Consider the following 22,799-nt stretch of genomic DNA (forward strand, 5'->3'; position numbering starts at 1 on the left):
ATACGTCCCGAGTAGTCGAACGATGCATCGGATGTACCTCGCCGAAACGAGTTCGACTTCTCGATACTTGCGAGCTCGAAACCTCGCACTCGACTGTCGGTTAAAACAATGCGGAGACGAACGATACTAATCAAGCACGAGGAAATACCGAATGATAAAGAGGTGGCTGTGATCAGTGTCACATACGTAGATAAACGCAGATAGCTTGTGTCACGTCGTCGATTATTATTCAATTATGACATTTCACAAGGAAAATTTCGCAATATCTGTTGCGTTATCTATTTACAAACAAAGTATGTATTTCTAGAAATCCCAATGAGACATCTCGTATTTAGAGTTTATAATGTTCGATAAATTGAAATTATATTTGCTAACATTTGTCCAATAAGTTCTCTTAATTGTTCTGTTCCTTTTTCTTTAAATTTTTGATAATTTTGATATGTCTAAAATAAACTAAATTTTCTACAAAGTATGTTTTCAATTCAATGTAACTTTTGGCGAAAACGACAAGTCTTTATTAACATTGATTTTTATGTTTAGGAGGAATAGATGTAGCAGTTAGTCACGCGTCTCGTCGAAAAAGAGGAAAAAGTAGATAACCGACATCGTTTGTTTCGTAACGTATCTACGATTAAATTACTGTACTTCCCCAGTCAATGCAAATTCTTGCTAAATTCCCATTTGCTATTCATAGATAAATTGTTCTCGAGTCTTTTCTCAGGGGAAACCCAATGCAAAAATTAAAATTACTGTGTAGGACTGTCCAATGAGTCGGTCGAGCATACAATTTTATTAACACGTAAACTGTCATGTCTGTTTTCCATATCTAAAGATACATTGAACATACGTTTAAATTTTGCATAAAAAACAGAAATATTCAATAGTTCAATGGTGTACTCGCCATTTTATAACATTCTTAGAAATTAATATTATTTGAAAATTAAAAGTATTAGTGTCCATTCATAAGAAACGTTTAAAAGAAAGGTTTCGAAATTTGAAAGTGACCGCTATCCATAACGTACTTTTCCCCCACTCCCACTTTTAGATGGTTATACATACCATTTCATTTGGCGATTACCTGTTGTTATTGTCAGGTGTTACCGACGAGGTTATGTTGGTTTGTGTATACAAATGTGTGTGTTAAATGTTTGTGTTAAATTAAAACTTTAACACAAACTCTACCAGCTATTCTAACAGTGATTTTTTACTTATTACTTACTCCAACAGTCATTTTTTCCAAGTTCGTTATTTATTAGAGACCACAACTTCATAACTTTGAAATAAACAGTGTGTATAATTCTAAATGAACCCAGAATCTGTTAGGCGAGAGTTAAAGACAGTATTTGATCACATTCTTCATGGCATAAAGGTAAAAAAACTTTGTCTTCTTATAAAAGTTTTATATGAAAAATATGTAATTAAATTTTTGTATTAAAAATAGATATGGCCACCGTGGATGCTGCAGTTAATAAGGGAAAAGATAATTTCTTAGCAGCATATCATCTGTTAAAATTTTCACAGGCCAACAAAGATGATGCAGAGGTTGTAGATATTGAGCGCAGATGTCTTGCTGTAAAGTATTTAACTGCCAAACAGTTGTAAGTTTTCTAATACATTTACAGGATATTTGTTTTATTTGGTAATGCAAAAATATGTATTCGTCGTTTATTTGAAAAAGATAAATATATAAATAATTTACACCTTATAGCGAATCAGAAGATATGGCAGCTTGCCTGCTTCGAAAAAGCTTAGAAGATTATCAGAGTTTAATGGAAAACAAGAATGGCATAAATAATTATTGGAAACAGATTAAGGCTGAAATACCAAAAGTCAATAATAATCCACTGATGTGGAAATCTGGTTTGCATGATATAGATACGGCGCTTAATTTTGTGAAACCTTTACCATGCCAAGACAACAATACAATGCCGTGTAGTGAAAGAGCTTTTAACAATAGGCATATAGAGAATATTATAACTGCGTGGAAAAATAAAGAGATGTGTCAGCGAAATAGGAAAATCAGTATTAAAACAAAATCGAATTTAAGTCAAGGTTCGAGTATAGATGATAAAGGAAGACACAGAGATAACGTTCAATACGAAGCGGAGCAATCCTCCTTCTCATCGAGCAATTCGGCAGACGAAACCAGTAATACGCAAATTAACTATATTAAAAAACAGGTGCCCAAATCTTGCACTGTACATCAGAAACATCAAAACTTTACACAACAACGACTCGTTAAATTTGAACCTAGAACGCAATTTAAACATGTAAAAGAAGACTCGTTCGATATGCCTAGAAATAATCATGAATTGCCGAGCAAATATAAAAACAATGTAAAATCAAAATCACAAGTTTTTGTTCAAAACATCGAACAAGATTCCGAAGTATCGAAAGCCAAGTCAAATTATTTCAAAACAGCTAGGGACGAATTGAGCGTGCAACAAATGAAAACTAATAGGCCAGCTCCGAAAAAATCTTTAGGTGGTAAAGTAACGATTAATTCCCAATTTGTTTGCCCGTTCAAACGAGAAAAGGAAAAAGCGATGAATGTTCAAGACAACATGTATAACAACGAGACTGACACAATGGAACTGGAAGACGAAAGACTGAAAAACATAGAGCCTAAAATGGTTGAATTAATAAGGAACGAAATAATGGACTCCAAGACAACTATCTCTTGGGACGACATAGCTGGGTTACAATATGCAAAAAAGATCATTAAAGAAGTGGTCGTGTACCCTATGTTGAGACCTGACATTTTTACCGGTTTACGTAGACCGCCTAAAGGGATTTTATTATTCGGACCACCGGGTACCGGGAAGACGCTAATAGGAAAATGCATAGCTTCGCAGAGTAAATCGACATTCTTCTCAATTTCCGCGAGTTCTTTAACTTCAAAATGGATAGGAGAAGGAGAAAAAATGGTCAGAGCGTTGTTCGCTGTTGCCAGAGTTTATCAACCATCGGTTATTTTCGTAGATGAAATAGATTCTTTGCTCACTCAGAGATCTGAAACCGAACACGAGAGTTCCAGAAGATTGAAAACAGAGTTCTTAGTACAATTAGATGGAGCCGCAACTGCGGATGAAGATCGTATTTTAATCGTAGGAGCGACAAACAGGCCGCATGAACTGGACGAAGCAGCACGCAGACGACTCGTTAAACGGCTCTATGTTCCTTTACCAGAATTACAAGCCCGTAAACAAATCATAAACAATTTACTACAAACAATACCACACAATCTTATGGAGGAAGATGTTGACCATGTAGCTCAACAATCAAAAGGATATTCAGGAGCAGATATGTCTAATTTGTGCAAAGAAGCTAGCATGGGACCGATTAGATGTATTTCATTCAGTCAATTGGAAAATATTAGGAAAGAAGATGTTAGACAGGTAACAGTCGATGACTTTAAGGAAGCACTGATACATGTACGTCCTAGCGTGTCTGAATCTAGTTTAACAGCTTATGTTGAGTGGGATGCTATATATGGAACTGGAATAGCACAGAACTGTAAAGTATGATACAAAATTCTAAAGAAATCGCAGGAAAATAAGTAAATGATACAATATATTTTCATAGTAGGCATTTATTTTCGTAATAAATATGTTAAATTAAAATAATATTGGTACAAAATTATTGTCCTAGGAAGAAAATTTTCTTCAAATATTACACTTTCAAATTAACAAACGATAAAACGATACATAATTATTTATATTTCATAAGAGGTGTGTATCATGTAAATTTGACGATGTAGATTTTCTTCTCGTAAGAAACTACTAGAAATTCTTCAACATGGACGATTATGTTCAGTGATATAACGGCTGTGAAATCAAGAGTTAATTTTTTGGACCTTATAGTATTGAAATTTATCGTTTCAAAATTATTTATATAATATATATGAACATTTCCTGAAAATAATAAATAATACTTGGCTCAACTTGCAATAATCTTAAATTATAAATATAATAGTTATTAAAAATTGGTCAATTACCTGAATCTAAACCTACAATAAGAACATGGGCATATACTAATACTGCAGTAGGAGTACCATGTAAAATTGGAAATAAATTATGCACTTTCCATTCTTTCTCTTGCACTAAAAAGCCTAGGCTTCCATTTTCTATAATTGTAAAAAATTTTTTATAAACTTTATCTGCTAAAATATTTAATTAATAGGAAATACATTTTTTTTACCTGCGATACAGACTACTGTGTGCGGTTTAAATATGTAGTATCGACGAATTTCTATATTTGGTGGTGGAATGTGCGTCAAATTTACATCATTTTGGTTGTTTGTATTCAACCTTAAATTTACAAAAAGTCCCTCTTCCGTATAGAAAAGTACCTTAATTATAACATTTTTATTGAATTAAATTTAATTAAAATTTGTACCGATACCATTACTTTAATTTTTGAATAATTGCTGGATTACTACCTTATCATTATCTGCACCAATAGCAACAATATTATTTGTCCTAAATTCGTATATTGTCCTCGGTATCGATCCTTCGGTGACTATGGTGTTATGCATGGCAATATAACAATAACTGTAACTTGTACTATTAAATATTTAATATTTAGTAATGTCTAGAATAACTATTTTACATCTATTATTTCATATTCGTTAAGCCGTACCAAATCAGTTCTCCGCGTGTTTTATCAATTAGTTTCTTTGATTTAACGTCCCAGAAACTTATGTGATCATTTATAGAACAAGATATACAGACAACACTTTTTTCTGAAAAAGTGCAAATTGTTCATTAAAGGTTTCCTTAAGTTTCTAAATACTATTCAATTGTTCACAAGTACAGACAACTTAAGTTTTGTGATATTTTGAATCGTAAAAACAACAAAAAGTTTCAAGGTTTCGAGTGTTTCACCCCTATTAAAAACAATAAATACCATCTCTAATGAATTGCACGCTATGTACATATTCCATATGATCAGCTATATATATGGAGCCTTTATATAATTTGTTAATATCATAAAAATAAATGTATCCTTCGCTTGTTCCAATAGCTAATAAATGTCCTATAAAATATATTAATTTTAACGATTAATTATTATTTTAAACATTACTTGAAAATACATACTGTTACCTGATGTATCTACACATGTGATGTTTTCTGTAGGACATGTTTTCAATAATGGTTCGAAATACTTGCTTTGTGTGTACCATTTCATTACATTTTTACATTTAATCCATAGTTTGTACATTGCCATCCATATAGTGGCATCGTACTTCTCATGGAATTCAGTGTAGAACTTTTTTGGGTTCAATGTCTCGCACAATGTACTCCATAAATGTTGTGGTATTTCTCTTTCACATATTTTGTGCCAATGATCATGTTCCTATAATTAATTAATAGTGAACATCAAAATGATAAATACTTTTTTGAGCCAGTCTGGTATATGCATACAATAAGTATATTATAAAAACGGTATACATTGTTAAATAATTTTTTAATTTCATTTATGTGGTCTTAAGACTCATACATACATAAATGCTTCAGTTTATCATACATATATATTTCATTAGTTGAATATTATAAATGCAAGTACTCGAGTACTTTCGTGTACGAGTGTGCGTAAACAAAAAAAAATTTAAAATGTAATTTCAGGTAATACGCGATGTACCTTCAAGATCTTATTAATAATCACATTCCAATTCTTACAAACTGTTTTCAAATTAGTAAGCGTCACTGGATCGGCATACAAAAATATATGTTCCCATATTTCGAGAGGGAAATACATTTTTATGTTACGTTTTGCCTTTGGTCCTTGCAAACCTGTGTACGATGGTGTGTTTTTTTTATTAAAAACTTTGTTAAAACAGAATAACATTGACCGATCAGCGGAAAAATAATCCTATGGGTGCTCAAAACAGTAAACATATCTTTCCAAGCTGCAGTCCAAAATAAACATTGTTTATGATGCAATATTTGTAAACATTGTTTATTCGTATCTTATGCTAAACAATAAATGGATGCATTGAACATAAGAAATGTATTATATTTTTAATAGAATATCGGCGTGGATATCAAATCTTGAACAACTGTAAATATGTAGTAGTGGTATGTACATAGCGTGAATGTAATCATTGTCCGTATACAGTAATCATATGTAATTCTCCGAAAAGTGTTTACAACATATAGTACATAAAAGGAACAAAACCTTTTTCCGTCAAACTGTTTATGTTCTATTGTTTATTTGTAATTAAATAGAACACTGACAGTGTATTGTGCTTTCGTGTTTCGGAGAAAGTGTTCCAATTTCATTGCAGTGCCAGCCAAAAAACGTGGATAAAAAAAAAAGCTTTGAAAGGTCAAGTACTCTCAGGTGCCGAGTGCAATCAATAAATATTAAATTCTAGTTTAAGAAGGACCACCTACACAAACACGAAGGTCTTTTTTATTAGCTTGAGTTACAAGGCGATACAGAACATTAAGCAAGAAGCTTCGCCTGCTTCTACACGTGTACGAATGAATCGAACGAATACGGATCTCTAACCTTGACAAAATTTAAACACTCTTATTCGAGTATCAATATTTGTTACGTATTATTCGACGTGATTAGTTGCAAAATGACAGAAAAAGGTATGAATTAAAGTTTTCTTCTTGCTTTCTTAAAGCCATTGTACAATTAACGTTAACATTTATATTTTTCAATTAGACATCAATAATCTATGGGTACCTTGTTAGGAAATTCTATTTAGAAATTATTTAAAAAAATGTCTTCAATACTTAATAATTAATTAAACAATCCTGTAAAGGAGAAAATAAGTACAGATTGTACATTATTATTTATAATTCCATTTGTTTGCTAGCTGTTTCATTGAAAACTGATTACGAATGTGAAATGGATGGAAGGAGCGACGATGACAGTGGAGATGATTGGGATGAAATCACAGAAGATTTTGAATCAATACCATGCCTTTTTTGCAATGAGGTTACAAACAACTTTTCCATGGCACTGGAGCACCTTATTGCATCACATAGATTCGATTTGAAGAATTTTGTAACAAGACATTCTTTAGACACTTATTCCTATATTAAATTGATTAACTTTATTCGGCATAAAAATGTTTTACCCGACCAATTAAATGCATTAAATATTAAAACATGGGAAAACGACGAGTATTTAAGGCCTGTCATAGAAGATGACCCTTGGCTGATGTTTGGTAAGTTTGAATAATTGTTCTCAAATTAATAAATTGATTCAATGTTTGTTTGCTTACAGATATCGAAGATTTAGAAGAGAAAACAACAAAATCTGTAGCGTATACTGTAAATTTAGAGAATGGATGTGTCACATTATCCGAAGCACATTTTGTGGAATTGCAAAAAACAATTCAAACTCTGAGAGCACAATTGGAGCAACGTGAATTAGCATGTTTCATGGCAAAACAGGTATTTATACAGAGATCTTACCGTTTGTAGAATAAGTGACAAATATGTCTAATAATGTTAAATTTTAGCAAATAGATGAAATGTCAGAGAAAATACGAAAGCTGATACTAGACGACGATGCTGATGGAAACAACGGTATTAGTTCTTCCAGTAATACTAATTGCAATGTTGACAAAGGCTATTTTAATGCATACAGTCATTTTGCTATACATCATGAGATGTTGACAGTAAGTAAACGGTTTTTACTTTAAATCAAAATTTATAACTATACGAGTACCATCTTTTTCTAGGACAAAGTACGAACAGAAAGTTACCGCGACGCATTGCTAACGAATGCAAATAGATTTAGTAACTCTGTGGTGCTAGATGTTGGTTGTGGAACTGGTATCCTATCCATGTTTGCAGCAAAAACTGGGTGTCGCAAAGTTATCAGCGTCGATCAATCAGATGTAATATATCATGCTATTGATATAGTGAGGTATGTACAACGTTTATTCATAATCAATTGTTTGTGAATTTAACTTAAGTGTTTACATTTTTAACACGATATAGAGAAAACAATTTGAGCGATATTATCACTTTAAAAAAAGGTCGCCTTGAGGACATTAATCTCGATGAAGAGAATGTTGATGCGATTGTATCCGAATGGATGGGCTATTTTCTTTTGTACGAAGGAATGCTCGACACAGTCATATATGCTAGGGATCATTACTTGGCACCCGACGGAATACTTCTTCCCAATAGATGTACACTGAATATTGTTGGAAGCGGAGATACCAGTACGTATATACTAATTGTACGCTACTTTAAAAAATACTTGATGATACTACCATAAATGTGTAGAGAAAAATTGTTAACTTATTGTATAGGAAAATTCTTTATTTTACAGGAAGGTACGTCGAACTTATTGACTATTGGTCAAACGTATATGGATTTAAAATGAGCTGTATGAAAGCAGAAGTTGTTCGCGAACCGAATATTGAAATTTGTGTTGCCGACGAATTGATAACAAGTACGGTTGAAATTCAAGCGTTCGATTTGTACAAAGTAACGACAGATTGTGTGAATTTTGCATCGCCATTTGAATTAACGGTAAAGAAGACTGGATCGTTAACAGCAATTGTTGGCTTTTTTGATATCTTCTTCGACTTGGACAATCCAGTTCATTTCAGTACGGGACCCCACTCGACACCAACACATTGGAAGCAAACAGTATTTTCGTTGAGCGAGCCTATTAGCATTACCGAAGGTAAATTAAAAGGAATTATTTTTAACTGCAAATTCAAACGTGTAAAATGAAGAAAAAAAAAATTACAAGTATCTGTTTTATAGGTGAAGTTTTAAATGGTAAGATAATTTGTCGAAGACACATCAGGGATATTCGAGGGCTTATTATTACAATCAATATTAAAAATACTAGCCAAGTTTATTATCTGGAATAAGGCTTCAATGCACGCTTCGATGTTCATACGATAGATGTAAGTGCCAAATACAAAAACATAGGGTCCAGAACAGCTTGTTGGTCATAACGTTGTTGATGACTATCATAAGGTAGGTAGAGCGCGGTTTAAAAGATTTCTATAGCATAACAACAACGCGTATTCATATTTTTTAAAATATTTACCGCTTTACATTTCGAAGCTTCTTAAAAGTAGAAATCACGTAATCTGATTTCTAAATAAAGAATATAAATGGACGATCTTTATAAGATTCTATTTTTTTTTTTTCCATTATTTTATGCTATTTTTCATAACCAAAGATACATACCGATTATTTCCGTAAGTTATTTTATATGATCATAAACGCACATTCTTCTCCATAATGCCGTCTCAAGTAACGTATATACTTCATGATAGTGGTTATTTACGATTCGTGCCTTTCGATAGTTATTAAATTTACATTTATAATTAAGCTAAAAGTTAAATTTTCCAGGTAAATTAGACACTTTCGAGGAAAGTGAGCGATAGTATTTTATTTTACAGTTCCGTCGAATTTTGTAAGAAGAGTTATTGCGATAGTAGTTGCCGGTTGCATGACTACTTGATTGATTCGGATAATGGCAGTTGAACGTTTATGAGAAATTGTCGAGTAAAAATGCGTTTGTATAGAATAATGGCCTTTGCGGTCACATTAACTGGATAAGAATATTTTCACATGTTGGTTTTGCAATTTGTAGCGTTTAATATACATACATATTGCAAAATTGAGTCAAGTACGAGTGCAGTCGGTATTTTCACTACGGTCTTATTATACAAACAACGATAATCGAGTTCGCTCAAACAAAACGCGATCCAGCAGCCTTAAATATCTTTTACAAATCGATTTAAAATAAAATTGTGCATGCTTTTAGCTTGTATATCTTGTCGACCACGATACAATGTTGTATCTTAAATTGCAATATTTAAATACTTGCCGACAAGTACTCGAGTCGCTTGAAATTTCTATCAATATAAATATCTGCAAGCTTTTTTGCATGTGCTATTGTAGAATAAGTATCCAGTTATCGACACTAACTATTAATTAGGGTGCATTAATACGATACGAATTAAATCTGATATTCCATCTTCCATAGTTTGTAAACAAACGATACAAAGTTCAACTATTTTTTCTTCTGGAGAAAAATAATCGAGATTGTACCGTGTCGTTTGTTACTTGTAAGATAATTTAATTTCCTCTTTTAAAGTTGACCGTTAGCCAAGGGTCGATTTAAAAGATACTCATGCTTCCAAATTAAGGTACATAACACAACTCTGTGATATAAAAAAAGAATAAGTAATAGCAAATTTATTTGATTGTAAGTCACGAGAATTATTGTCTTTCTTGATTATATGTATACTTTTACATAAGTAAACGATCTGTTATGCTTAAAATTAAATACACTATGAAAACCTTATATAAAAGTAAATCAATTCGCACTCATATTTCGCTTCAGCTTATTATCACAGACTTACATTCATGCATACAATAATATGAAAAATCTCGACATTTTTGTTCATTCATACTGTCTTTATATTATTTACACCTAGTCAGTGTGTGTGTGTGTGTATCACCTGTAATACTAGATCTGTTCTCTTTAGTCTTTTAACATTCTTAATCGAGCCAACGTTTAACACTTTTTCCCCCGTTATAAAAATATTTTCACTATTTTTTTTTTTTCTTTATTGAAAACATTATCCGTTCGCCACTTTAAAGTTAAAATGCACTAAGAAAAATGACGATCAACATTCTTTCTTCTCTATACAAATCTTCCGAAAGTATCCTGCACGTGAAATTTATCAATCACAAATATTATTTTCAGTGTTTATACAATTTTTACAAGGGTCGAAACTTGAAAGGAATCCGTAAAATCCTAATATTGGATAGATTAATATCGAAAATTCGGATTCTCAGTCTGCCAGCCCTTTGCATTAGGTCCAAATTGATAGACCAACCTTCGGCCAAGTACAGGAAGAAAGATTTTGCTTTTGTAATAATATCTGGAAAAGAAAACAGACGTTTTGGCGTAATAGGAAATATTAATCATACATAAGGGAAGTTTCGTAACATTTTGTACGTATTTTTCCAAATTTATTAATCACCTCATGGCTCGGCTAAGTTTCTCGTAGGTCATCTTTGTGTTTCCTTTTCGCGAACCCCATCGTTTTGCGACTTCGTCGCTTTTAACGAATCGAAATTTTGCTTGTGAATAATCTTCCCAGCAAATTAAACTGGGACACGTTTCGGGATTGCGTAATAAATCCCTAATAAACTCCCAAAGCTTTCCCTGGCTAGTGGCTACAAGTAGAATTACATAATGTTGTTGAAATTTGTTCAAAGAAACATTTTCACGTACGGATACTCACAATTTTTCTTCGGTTTGGATACCCTCAGCAGCTGTTTGGTTGGGACTTCGATACTGTTGTCCGATTCTGCATCTACAAATAGAATTAAATAAAATATATACAAATTTCTTGAACGCGTAATTGAAATTCAAACAACTGATTACTACCTGATCCATTATTAGAAGGAGGGTGAATGGTTTCGAACGACGGAACTGCAATCAATGTTATTTATTTCCTTTTTGAACAAATTTCTCCTTCAAGAAAGCGTTAAAATAGTAAAAAATAAAAGAAATAACATGCCACGATTTTTATGCCCGATATTTATTCAATGAGTGATCTACTACACTCGTTATCGGTGATTCGCATAGCAGTAGTTACATACGCAGATTCGAGTTGGGCTGAGAGTGGAGTAGGCCATAAAGTCGATCTCCGTATATGGGATCGTGATTGATAAAATCGTTTCTCGTGAAGGTAACCAGCTCGTTTCCTGGCACCGCGAGACTGTGCTGAATCAAACTGTACGGTTGCCCGATGTAAGACGCCGCAGACATTAGCCAATTTATTGTCTCCTCTTGACACCAGTTTCTGATAGGTTTATCCGACCAACCGGTACCATCTATCACCTCGTTGTTCTCGTCACCTGTCCAATGCACGATCACACAACAAAATTAATGTGCGTCGACGTGTCGTGGACGAATTTAAGTGATACCAACAACTTGTAAGGGAACTGGAAAATCTAAGAATTATAGCATCCCCCCTAATCCCTTTCTTATTCCAAGCCTGATCGAGTACCCGAGTTTGAATTTCAAGTATTCAGTCAGGGTTGCTAGACACGTTAAAAGGTAAATATGTACTATCTCGTATGCTAACGTATCGTTGTTAGCGCAACAGAAATATCAAGTACAACGATCTAGGAATATGATCTAGAAATATTAATACGCGTTAACAATCATTTTTCAGGCATACCGAAGCTACATTTTTTTCGGTTGAACTCGCTTTTCCTCGGCACCTCGTCCATGTCCAATAAAGAGTGATCGTCATCGTGGTCATTGAGATTAGTGAACGATGGATACACCTGCAACCGAAACATATCGTATGACAAACAAATCCGAAACGAAGTCGTTAATGACCTTGTCCAAGTCTTCGAACGCTTGTGTCCTCTCTTTTTAACGCGGCGGCACAGAAAAACGAGATCGTGTAAGCTTGTTTTCGAACGTTTGAACGCGCATAATAGAGACGTGTTTACGTCGTGATTATAAGTGGAATATGTACATATAGACGGAACAGGTATTGGCAATTTGCAATAAATAACCACAGACCGTTCGTTCTTTCTTTCAAACGTTATTACTTTTTTTTTTCTTCTTCTTTTTTCAAGTACCATATGCCCGTAGGCTATTTAAACGACGTTGAGCGGTGTAGCAAACGATAGTGACATCATTAACCGAAGAATCGATATACATATACAGGTTACTGAATAACAATTAAATCGTAACAAATTCAACTCTGTTTCTATCTCATTTAGCCAATGGTTTTTCTTTCTTTTAGCACTTACTATCGATGGTCGGATAAATTGCAGTGTAATAAGAAGAATAAATTGTCGCAGTAACGTTTCAACACTAGCATCCGAGGTATATTGTTAATACTGGAATTAACGTACAATTTATTAACGTATGCTCCGAGCCTAGAGGCAGACAATATTGCGATACAAAGAACACATTTTTACGATACAATGTCAACTTAATAGCGTATAATTAACACAGCAATTTGATATTGATCGTATTGAATTCGCACATTGATATCGTTATGATATATTAAAACATGTTCAAACATCGATAGAGTCGCTTTACAACGTAGACGCGTTTGTTTTTTAACGCAGTAGTGACACGACTGAAATCTCTTAATGTTTCTTTTCGTCTTTTTCTTTTTTTTTCTTTTATCCACATGCCAGTTTCGTTAACGTCCGTACGTTATATTGTACCATACGATACGGCTTATTACCGCGTAAATATATCAATCAAAAGTATCGTACACTGAATTCGGTTAGATTTTAGAAATGGTTGGTTTCCATGCAATCTACAAATGCACTCGTTTTACGCCACTCAAATTATCGTACCTTTGACTGTTGCCATTTTACGCAGACGTCTGCCTTTCGGCCATAATAGCGTCACGGCAAAATAAAACATGCCATTTTTTATTTACCGTTATCTCTCACAACTTATTACCGCATGTTTTTCTTCGGTACTTTCCTCGATGAAAGTACGCAGATGGATCTCATATTTAATTGTTTTACACGATAAGAGCAAATACCATAAAGAAGCGAAAATTATGCGAACCGCGCTGCGTTTACAATGCAAATCTAACCGCACGAATAGCAACTGTTTAAATAACGCGAGCGATCAAATAATATCGCTCGAATAAGTAAACAAACAAGTTTCCCGCTTGAATTGCGACTCACCTCCGACAAATCGGACCTGTCGAGACTATCAAACGGATCCATTTCCTTCGATTTCACTTTGCCTTTAAACAATAAGTAACATGAAATCAAATACAGCGTTTCATTTAAATGTTGCTATCACTAAACGCGCGTGTCACACGAAGCATCAGAAACATGAAGGTGCATCACTGCCTTCGATAACTTGACACCAAGAGTTCTTGGGAAAATAACGACGTCGCGACGGAGTCGTACAGCGCGATACTAATCGTCAGTCGTCGGAATGTCTCTGACGAAGCACGGGGTCGGCAGTGACGCGAAAGACGTCAGCGGGAGAACCGCGGGGATGGACAACTGCGGAAGAGCAGGTTTCAACGGGGATTTCCCGCTCTTCGGGACTGGCCAATCACTAACGACACAGGCTGCGATTGTTGACGCAATAATTGCGACTACACTCCATTGGCGACGGTTATCACGATCCACAACGCGAATCACAAATCTAAAACAGCGGAAAATACATAAAACTCAATTTATTTAGGCTTTTAGACCTTTTTTTTTTATAATTTTGTATGTTTGGTTTCGATAGTTTTTATTTTGTCTATACTAATTAGTAATCAACTATCATAGAAATACATAATTAACTACTATACATTTTTTCAAGTATCTGTTATCTTGAATTTTTAAGTCAAGAGTTTAAGGGTTATCTAGCTTCGAACAGATGTAAATCGCTTTCGAGTTTCGATATTTTGAGCAAACTTTCGTCGAAAGCGACAGATTACGAAATAAGCAACGAAATAAATTCAACGATTCGATAAAGTCAATCGTTAAAGCTGCCGACGACAATGACATTAAAACGTCTCGAGATTTGCCGGTACATTCTTTTTTCTTCAATTTTATTAATAGAACACATAAATCTCGATCGCCAGATAAAACACTTTGACGTTTAACATGAATACCAAATTTTTTTTGGAATGTAGGTTCCGTTCACGATACGATATTGTGCGATTCAAAAATAGAATTCGAAAAAACGCGGAAACTACACCGTCAACTTATCGACCGAACGAATTCGATATATATAATATCGATCAACAGACAGTTTTATTACCAATATGGCTGCCTAATTATCGCGCGCGAATCGACATTTTTCCTTCTTTTCGGTTTTTCGTAAACCACAAGTGCCCGGAGTACTTTTACTGACGACGCCAATGGACTCGTTTATTTATAGTGCGCCACAATGTCTCGACATCGGATTGTAAACATCGGTGGTACCATAATCTTACGTTTTACTTTATATTATATCGTTTCAGTTTCTTTTTATGTATTCCGTTTCCACGCCGAGAAGGACATGGTCTTTATCATAATCGCAATCCGTACGCTTCTAAAGATTTACCAATAACCGATTCAAAGAACTGCAATCGTCGTTGACGCGTCAAGCTTTGATTTTATATCGGTTCACTGATTAACTGGTCATTTCGAAACATAAAATGATTTCAAGAAACGAAAGAACAACGATTACGCATCTGGGTTTCGTACTTTTTTTATTTTTTCGTTGACGAGGAATTGAAAAATTCCAGAACTTTCGAACCTGTTTTGCCCGTCTGAGATACATCTTGTTTTTTGGCCAGACTCGTATGCGTTCGAGTGAATCATCGTGCTCTCATAAAAATTAAAATAAAGTCTTATTCGAAGTAACAAACAGAATTTTCCCATCCGCGTTCAAGTACAATTTTCAAGGATGCAGGGCGACTCGCGACGCTTCGAGCTGCATTTAAATTTCCGATCAGATTTTCGTACGTATGCTGTCGATAATTTTGTAAACTATGTTCTTCTCGGTGTCGGTATACTTTACTTCCTGCATTTCGACGTTACCGGAAACCAGGAACAAAAGATAACACTTTCTGCCTATCTAAGGCCACATCATCTTAGATATGGTTTTTAATTATCTCGGTTTGGTTTACTTCCCCCAAAAGACATTAGCTGCTATAAGAATTCTAAACATAACTTTGTCGCTTGCATTTAAGAAAGGAGTATCCTATTTTAAGGAACATCGATAATTAAAAAAATAAACAAATAGACTACGATCGAGCATCACTGACGCAAATGTTGCGAGACAATTCGTTGCAATTATTGCAAATCTCCAGAGACGTTTATCTGTTTGACCTTGGCGCGAGAATCATTCGAAATTATAATTCACCGCGTCAAGAATGTTCCGCAGAATTATAAACATAAAATTATAAATGCTGTCTAGCACGTGATCGTCTTTAATCGGTAGCGGAACATCGTCGCCACGTTAATTTTCATTTTCTTATCCGAATACAATCAGAAAATTACTTGGCGTCGAGCAGTACATAATTGACTTACGAATAAACTATAACCTATGCAAATTTCGTGCTGTGCGCAAGCAGGTCATTCAGCGTCGATAGTCAATATTTTAACGCATCGATGCGCAAATTGCAATGCACGACCCTGAAATTTGTCGAAACTGCATATTGCATTTGAATTCATATCCTTCCAAAGTATTGGAATTTGTTTATTAATTCTTCTCATTTCGGTCGCAGCACTCGATGCAATATATCTACATTATAAACATAATATTTTCGTTATCATTATGTGTGACAAGAAACTAAAGTATTGTAAGATTACGTGCAAATGTATTTACATACATATACATACATTGGTGCATTGAACGATAATGACGTGTACATCAATTTGTAACATTTCGGAGAAGCGTAAATGCAAACGTTACACACTGTCTTATTACTATTGGTCTACGTCGTACAAAGTGAAAATATGAAAGATCGTAAATACAAAAATGAAATCCCGTTCAGACAACGCGCACGTATCGTAAACAAAAGACATCAATGAAATCTCCGAGTATATTGAAACGACATACACAGAAAGAATGAAAGGAGCAAAGAAGATTTAGAACGAAGCCAAGTGGTATCTTTTTCTTCTTTTTTCCCGACATGTTACGGCAAAATGTTTATCTTTGCAGCGTAGTAACTCGAACGTCTGCGTAATTGAATGCGTTTCGAAACGGGAAAGGTCACATCGGACTGTCAAACAGGTTCACGATTTTTTTTTAAGTAAACTAGAATCGAAAGTTCTTAACCAAAACGACTGTTCAACGTACGACTCTTCTCGACAAAAACCTGTGAAACTTTCAATACGTTGAACTTGTTTTCAAAATTACGGTTTATCGATGTTGATAAAACTTGAGAATCGGAAAAAATGATTAAGACGTTGTCAGCGTTTACGCGTCCAAGGGAAACGAAGCATTACATTTCTTCTCACGAGGGAATAGTATCTTTGTCAGCGATTTAGCATTTGTGATCAATAAAACGAGCAAAATCAGTTCACCGCGAAAGGTGCTTACACACGTTCAAGGAAATCACATCTGCAAACATAGATGCACGATAGGTGCATGCGGACGAGATCACGTGGACGCGAACACTATGAATCATTTACGTCTTTCGCAACACGCCGTCGAAAAGACCGTAGGCACTGTGTTTCCAAGAACCCGACTATCCTCGGGATGTTCCACTCATTATCGTTCCCACCATATTCCGCACGCGTACTTGCAATTTTCTGAACTATGCCTAATTTCCGATCGAAATTAACGTCTTGATCGATACCAATCGAAGCGTCTTACTTTTCAATTCGATTTTTCATTACTAAATACTTTGATGCCGAGTTACGATATCGTAACGATCATCGTAATCATAACAAGTTTTGTTTCCCAGATTATCATCGAGACAAAGTATTCTTTTTGTGTCGTTCAATCATATTGTACAGTCTTCGAGAATAATTCCTTCGCGTCACTTGTAATTATTCGATATATAATAGTCTCTGTTGAAAGATCAACATTTCAGAGATTTCGGCGCATTAAAACGCTTTCAAAATTTCGGGGCAACAGTTTGGTAGTAATTTAGTGTCAGTTCACACAATTTTGTTAACGTGTAAGTATTTCTGTCCATTTTGCTCTTTTTTTTTTACTATGATCGAGCATAGCTAATCGTTGTTTCCAAGAAGCGCGAAAAGATTTCTATAATAGGCTGAAGTTCTTCTTGTAAAAGAAAATTATAAACCAAGAATTTATTTTTACTTCATTCACTTCGTGTAATTACATAGAACTGTAATATAGTTGTGAACGTAGTTATGTCAAGAACTTGCTTAAACGATTCCATAAACAGACACCACGTCATCTTCGTGGATTAAACAAGGATAAGAGATAACACCTCCAAATGTATTCCTAACACATTTGTAAGCTGGTTCCTATAAATATTTCTCAACACACGTAAAATGAAATATTTCGAAGATAGTACCGTACAATATTATTAACATAAAAAATATTTTCTGGAATAGTGTTGTTTAGGTATTTAACGTAGAAACGTTAAATCAAATTGCACGCATGACATGTTTTGTAAATTGTTTATTACGAAAGAACATGAAATCTACAAGAAAATGTAACGGTATTTTGTATACGTACATATACATAAATTATATGCCGTTAAATTTGTTATATTTCAACTTATTTTTATATCGATTAGTTATATGCAGTTTCGTAATTATCGTTTCATGTGGTCTGTAAATGAAATATCAAAAAGTAAAATATATAAATCAATTCTAATAACGCTATACACATCGATTACAAGATACGATCGAGTTTAGATTTTAAATTGTTAGACGCCTCATTCAAAGATATACAAAATTTAACTAATTTATTTCTATTCTTATTTTTTATTTTCATCCGATGCAATTTGCGATGCGAGATTTGCAAATTTCGCCAGATAATCTACGCTATTTTCTCCCATCAGACACTGCATATGCGATATAACCTGAAATGTTGATATAATGTTATAAATATAGGGAAATATTAATTCAATGTTCAATGCGTTTCTAGTATTTACATCGGACGATGGTCGAATATCTTCTATATGCTCTACATTTTGGCTTCTTTGTGAAATTTTCATGGGAGAATCAAGTTGGCCCAAAAAACTACTTAACGAAAAGTCAGCTACCTGCAATACAATCTCCGCATTAGCAAACGTAGTATAACTTACACATTGCTTAAAAATCGCAAATTATAGAATTAAAAACTGACTTCGCTGTTTAACCATTGATGATCACCCTCTTTTAGAATTTGTGTAGCGCTAGTTATGATCGAATTCGTAGGCTTCGAATCTCTCGCCACTTCAAGTTCAACTAAAAAGTTTTTCTCTTGTGGTTCGCTTACGTTTATCGTCGGTGGTTTATCGTGTTGTTGATCATTATTATTGAAAGGAGAATCATTTGGTTTACTTGTCTCTTGAGAATTAGGTGTTAAACCTTCTGGTGAACTACTTGATGCAGATATTACTGGCAACATCCTTTGTACAACGAGACTTTTTTGCCTTACAGTCCTACCTCGTTTACAGAAGCGCGTCTTGAACTTCTATATATCATAAAATACGGTAACATTATTCATAAATGTATTTCAGTCAATAAACGTGAATACAGACATAAATACTTACGTCTAACTGTGTTTTAAAAGCATCTGACGTACCAATTTTATGATAAGTTTGTGGAATAAGCGGTCTTCTAAAGGTGGATTCCTTTGTTGAAAGCATACGAGATGAAATTACAGTTTCGTTACTTGCAGAACTATTATCGTACACCTAAATATCAGCAACGATTAGTACACTTGAAAGGACAGAGTATTTATTACAGTATGTAACATTCTCTTACTTTGCTCGTCCCGTAACTGTGTTTTGCTATCGACAATAACTTTTGCAGAGTTGAACATAAATTATCGTCGCGTAAACTGACTGATGTAGCCTCTCCAGCATTTTGTCCTCGTGAACTCCAATCCCACCAATACTCTAGAGTAATCTTAGATTCGCGACCAAACTAGAAAATTCAAAGAATTAGAAATTACACATTTTTAAAGCTAATGTAATTTGAAGAAAGTTATATACCATCAAAAAGAGATCTCCTACAGTGATAGTGTTCGCTTCTTCAACGTTCCATCCTTTTCGAATTCTTTCGATCGTTTCCCTTCCTGGGAACTTATTAGGTTCCGTTTGTTGTTGTTCAACCGTTAACTTTTCTGAAATGTTAGGAAGCGACGATTTCTCTGAAACATTACTGCCAGGCTCTATTACATCCACATCACTGTTATTATCTGGCAAGGTACAATTATCCTCCAATTGATTTGCAGATTTCTTGTCTATCTTTGTTTTCTTAATTCCCTTCTTCCCAACACCTTTTAAACATTGCACCGATCCTAACAAATCCATCCTAGAACTTTTCAGTCCCAGACGTTTTTCGTAGGAATTTAAACTAACGCTGTTACTAGTAAGATATTCTCCAAGATTTACCATTGGTAAAGTAATTTTGGATCCGTCTGGAGGTGCCACTCGTAACAATCGAATATTCTTCATTTCATTGATGATAGTATTCTCTATATTAGGAGCCTACATTATGCGTATAGGATCTTTCTTCGTACTTTCTTATTGTAAAACGTATAATAAGAAACCTTAACATCAATGGTGTACTTTGAAGCAAGGATACTGTATTATATTTTGCAGGCCTCCATCTTTGTTGCAAAAATATTAATAAACTAGACAAACGTCTCTGTATAGGTAATAAGGTGCGTACTCTTGGATTCATTGCAGATACTTGTACTTGCCACCATGCCATATTGTTACGAGGTCTCAATTCAATTGTTATTCGAGGTGGTAATTTGATTTCTTCCTGCCAATCTATGTAAATATAAAAATGTTAAATATGTTACTAATTTTCTACAATAGGTTACATTTTATTTAATATATTAAGCATACCTTCTAATTGATTCAGCTTTCTCAGTGCTCTACATATAGGTGTTTTAATTCTCATAGTTTTTCCTCTAAGCCTGACTTGCGTAGATCCCCAATAAATTAATTCGTTTAATTTTAAATGTATTTTTTCATGTATTCGTGGTAGTTTTCTTCTGAGTTCACCATAATTAATTAGACCATATAATTCCTGAGAAGTCTTCTTCACATCTGCAAAATAAAATATTTATTTTATTGTTGATTCATAAAAGTAAATCAGTAATGTTTTACAATAATTACCTTCTGAAAACTTCAAGTGTTTTGAAATTTTTAGCCATGTTCTATAATAAAAGTGTCTTATTTGTTCTTTGTTCTTTATCATAACGTCTGGTAGACCTTTTTTTTTCCCCTGACATAGAAAATAACTCTGCAGTGCATCAAAATCTTTTCCAGATTCATTTAAGGCTTTGAAAAAGGCGTTCTTGTCTTCCATAGACCATAATTCGCAAGATCTTTTGATTGACTTTACCTTTATCTCTGTATTATTTTCTTCGTCTTTAGAATCTAAACATAGTTAAAGAAACCAGCTACAGATTATTTATTATTTCATTACGTATTGTATCTTGTAAAAGTTGTTATATAAGTAAAAGATTAGATTAAATACAAATATATAGATAAAGAAGAGACAAACCTCTTTTTTCAGAATTGCTACTATCGCCAACATCTAATTTCACTTTCTTATTACCCCTAACAACGCGAACTTGAGTATTTTTAGAATCTATAGGTGCCTTTGTATCGGAACAACTTTGTACAGCTTGGGACATTGTAGAAGTTTCTTCTTTCTTTATCACTGTACTAGTTCCTTGATTGTCATTGTCTTCGTTTTTTGAATTATTCTCCATTCTAATGTTTTCACAAGTACTTGTTGCGACAGTCTTCAGTCTCGATTTATCATGTACTTAAAATCTTACAAATTTTCGACATTGGATACGGCTTTTATCAAGATTTTCGAATTACAAAAATCACATCACGCATAACAACGCCCCATATCATTATATTCGTAAAATTATACAGATGCTATCGTACGATTGTAAAACGAATATAATAATGATTTATTATTGTATTGAGACGCAGTTTCATTCATGTCGTACGAACGGCCGTGAAGACACAATTTTAAAGTTCGTGTTGTCAACAACTATAAAAAAATAATAATTAGTATATAATTTTATACACGCGATTAGGACATCAAATAGAACGATGTAACGATATTGAATTTATCGAACTAATACGATAATATTTACTTTGTAGTGCGATCTTTCAAACGATACAGTCTCGATCGTGTTAAGAACAGATTGAACACTTGCATGATAAAAAATTTATAAATGAGAAAGTGGTTGATTGCGTTATTGTGAACAGTAATAGATATCATAAAATCATCAGTCAACGCAATTTCAAGAATCTTTTAAACATTCAAGTGATTGTGTTGAGTATCGGACATTGTCAAGAAAATATTTAAATAGCCTACACGATAAGGTATACTATTTAAGTATAGCAAATGGTACATAATTTATTTCATTTTTAAGTTTAATTCATTATTATACCAATAAAATGTTATTTTATATAAAAAAAATGTTTGAAATGATGCTTGGAAAGACCATTTCATGTGCATCGTCGTAAAAATAAAGGCATGTCATTTGAACTAATTTATTTAAAACGAACACGTCCAAATTCGGATATATGTTGGATGTGTTGTTAAAAATATTGGACGTCAAAGTAGCTGCAAAAAAAATATCATTTTGTATCAAACACGAAAGTCTAAGAAATAAAACGAAGAAAGAATTTTCGCGCTATATTGGCGCTAGCAATGTCGACGCGGTGCAACGTCCAACCAATGAGATCGTGTAAAGGATTGCGCGTCCAGCCAATCGCGAATTCTCATTTGTTTGTAGATAGAAAGGTGCACCAATGTTGTTTCCAATCTAAATTAATTATTTTTCGCTACGTTGTTCGTGGGCAGTGGCCTTGATAGGAAAACCCGACTTGGTGGAGTAGTGTACTTAATTAATAAATCAATCGATTTATTTAAAAAAGAGATCTCGGACGTTGACCAACCTGTCGGCATTGATGGAACCAGCAACAACGGTGTGCAACTTAGCTGCGGAGCTGCTGTAATATTGTGGTTCAGTCGCGCGTGTTATGCTCTCGTCAAATTATATCGCCACCCCGGTTTTGATAACTGTAACCTTGAGTATATTCACTATTACGGGTCTACGTCAAAGGTGACAACGGGCCAAGAGTATTCGGCTTTATTTGACTTGTAGCAGCTGCGCAAGGGGGG

General features: G+C 34.0%; 5 protein-coding genes across 16 annotated transcripts; 2 read left to right on the forward strand and 3 right to left on the reverse strand.

Moving 5' to 3' along the window:
* The first annotated feature begins 157 nt into the window (after window positions 1-157).
* On the forward strand, window positions 158-6,507 carry LOC143340585 (fidgetin-like protein 1). 6 transcript variants are annotated; one of them, XM_076762744.1, is made up of 5 exons: window positions 158-293; window positions 541-621; window positions 1,314-1,369; window positions 1,442-1,598; window positions 1,709-5,049. In XM_076762744.1, the coding sequence occupies exons 4-5, from the start codon at window positions 1,444-1,446 to the stop codon at window positions 3,525-3,527; spliced, it is 1,974 nt and encodes a 657-aa protein (XP_076618859.1). In that variant the 5' UTR covers window positions 158-293; window positions 541-621; window positions 1,314-1,369; window positions 1,442-1,443; the 3' UTR covers window positions 3,528-5,049. The 6 variants fall into 6 exon arrangements, with proteins under 6 accessions (XP_076618859.1, XP_076618857.1, XP_076618861.1 ...); XM_076762742.1 differs by having other exon boundaries at window positions 541-1,369; XM_076762746.1 differs by adding an exon at window positions 6,380-6,507 and having other exon boundaries at window positions 285-1,369; window positions 1,709-3,398.
* On the reverse strand, window positions 3,653-6,479 carry LOC143340587 (uncharacterized). 4 transcript variants are annotated; one of them, XM_076762749.1, is made up of 9 exons: window positions 6,399-6,479; window positions 5,644-5,795; window positions 5,106-5,358; window positions 4,909-5,037; window positions 4,642-4,744; window positions 4,442-4,565; window positions 4,201-4,351; window positions 3,998-4,126; window positions 3,653-3,914 (listed from the first exon to the last, which is right to left on the reverse strand). In XM_076762749.1, the coding sequence occupies exons 2-9, from the start codon at window positions 5,758-5,760 to the stop codon at window positions 3,739-3,741; spliced, it is 1,182 nt and encodes a 393-aa protein (XP_076618864.1). In that variant the 5' UTR covers window positions 5,761-5,795; window positions 6,399-6,479; the 3' UTR covers window positions 3,653-3,738. The 4 variants fall into 4 exon arrangements, with proteins under 4 accessions (XP_076618864.1, XP_076618863.1, XP_076618866.1 ...); XM_076762748.1 differs by lacking the exon at window positions 6,399-6,479 and having other exon boundaries at window positions 5,644-5,971; XM_076762751.1 differs by lacking the exons at window positions 4,909-5,037; window positions 6,399-6,479 and having other exon boundaries at window positions 5,644-5,974.
* On the forward strand, window positions 6,475-9,420 carry Art3 (arginine methyltransferase 3). Its single transcript, XM_076762747.1, has 8 exons — window positions 6,475-6,602; window positions 6,833-7,186; window positions 7,246-7,415; window positions 7,484-7,642; window positions 7,706-7,893; window positions 7,968-8,194; window positions 8,305-8,664; window positions 8,748-9,420. Exons 1-8 carry the CDS (start codon window positions 6,590-6,592, stop codon window positions 8,855-8,857), a joined length of 1,581 nt encoding a protein of 526 aa, XP_076618862.1. The 5' UTR covers window positions 6,475-6,589; the 3' UTR covers window positions 8,858-9,420.
* Window positions 9,421-10,173: 753 nt separating this feature from the next.
* Window positions 10,174-14,134, reverse strand: LOC143340589 (ETS-related transcription factor Elf-5). Of its 2 annotated transcripts, none has more exons than XM_076762752.1 (7): window positions 13,692-14,125; window positions 12,203-12,311; window positions 11,619-11,876; window positions 11,404-11,448; window positions 11,258-11,329; window positions 10,994-11,189; window positions 10,174-10,891 (listed from the first exon to the last, which is right to left on the reverse strand). In XM_076762752.1, the coding sequence occupies exons 1-7, from the start codon at window positions 13,731-13,733 to the stop codon at window positions 10,780-10,782; spliced, it is 834 nt and encodes a 277-aa protein (XP_076618867.1). In that variant the 5' UTR covers window positions 13,734-14,125; the 3' UTR covers window positions 10,174-10,779. The 2 variants fall into 2 exon arrangements, with proteins under 2 accessions (XP_076618867.1, XP_076618868.1); XM_076762753.1 differs by having other exon boundaries at window positions 10,783-10,909; window positions 10,946-11,189; window positions 13,692-14,134.
* A 4,048-nt stretch (window positions 14,135-18,182) lies between these two features.
* On the reverse strand, window positions 18,183-22,708 carry Crm (cramped chromatin regulator). Of its 3 annotated transcripts, XM_076762338.1 has the most exons (12): window positions 22,574-22,677; window positions 21,763-22,238; window positions 21,153-21,656; window positions 20,762-21,025; window positions 20,489-20,692; window positions 20,220-20,410; window positions 19,625-20,122; window positions 19,395-19,556; window positions 19,181-19,324; window positions 18,772-19,101; window positions 18,578-18,688; window positions 18,183-18,505 (listed from the first exon to the last, which is right to left on the reverse strand). In XM_076762338.1, the coding sequence occupies exons 3-12, from the start codon at window positions 21,361-21,363 to the stop codon at window positions 18,401-18,403; spliced, it is 2,220 nt and encodes a 739-aa protein (XP_076618453.1). In that variant the 5' UTR covers window positions 21,364-21,656; window positions 21,763-22,238; window positions 22,574-22,677; the 3' UTR covers window positions 18,183-18,400. The 3 variants fall into 3 exon arrangements, with proteins under 3 accessions (XP_076618453.1, XP_076618451.1, XP_076618452.1); XM_076762336.1 differs by having other exon boundaries at window positions 18,183-18,688; XM_076762337.1 differs by lacking the exon at window positions 21,763-22,238 and having other exon boundaries at window positions 18,183-18,688; window positions 22,574-22,708.
* Window positions 22,709-22,799: the final 91 nt, after the last annotated feature.

The sequence above is a fragment of the Colletes latitarsis genome, chromosome 3 (assembly GCF_051014445.1).
Source record: "Colletes latitarsis isolate SP2378_abdomen chromosome 3, iyColLati1, whole genome shotgun sequence".
Lineage (NCBI taxonomy): Eukaryota > Metazoa > Arthropoda > Insecta > Hymenoptera > Colletidae > Colletes > Colletes latitarsis.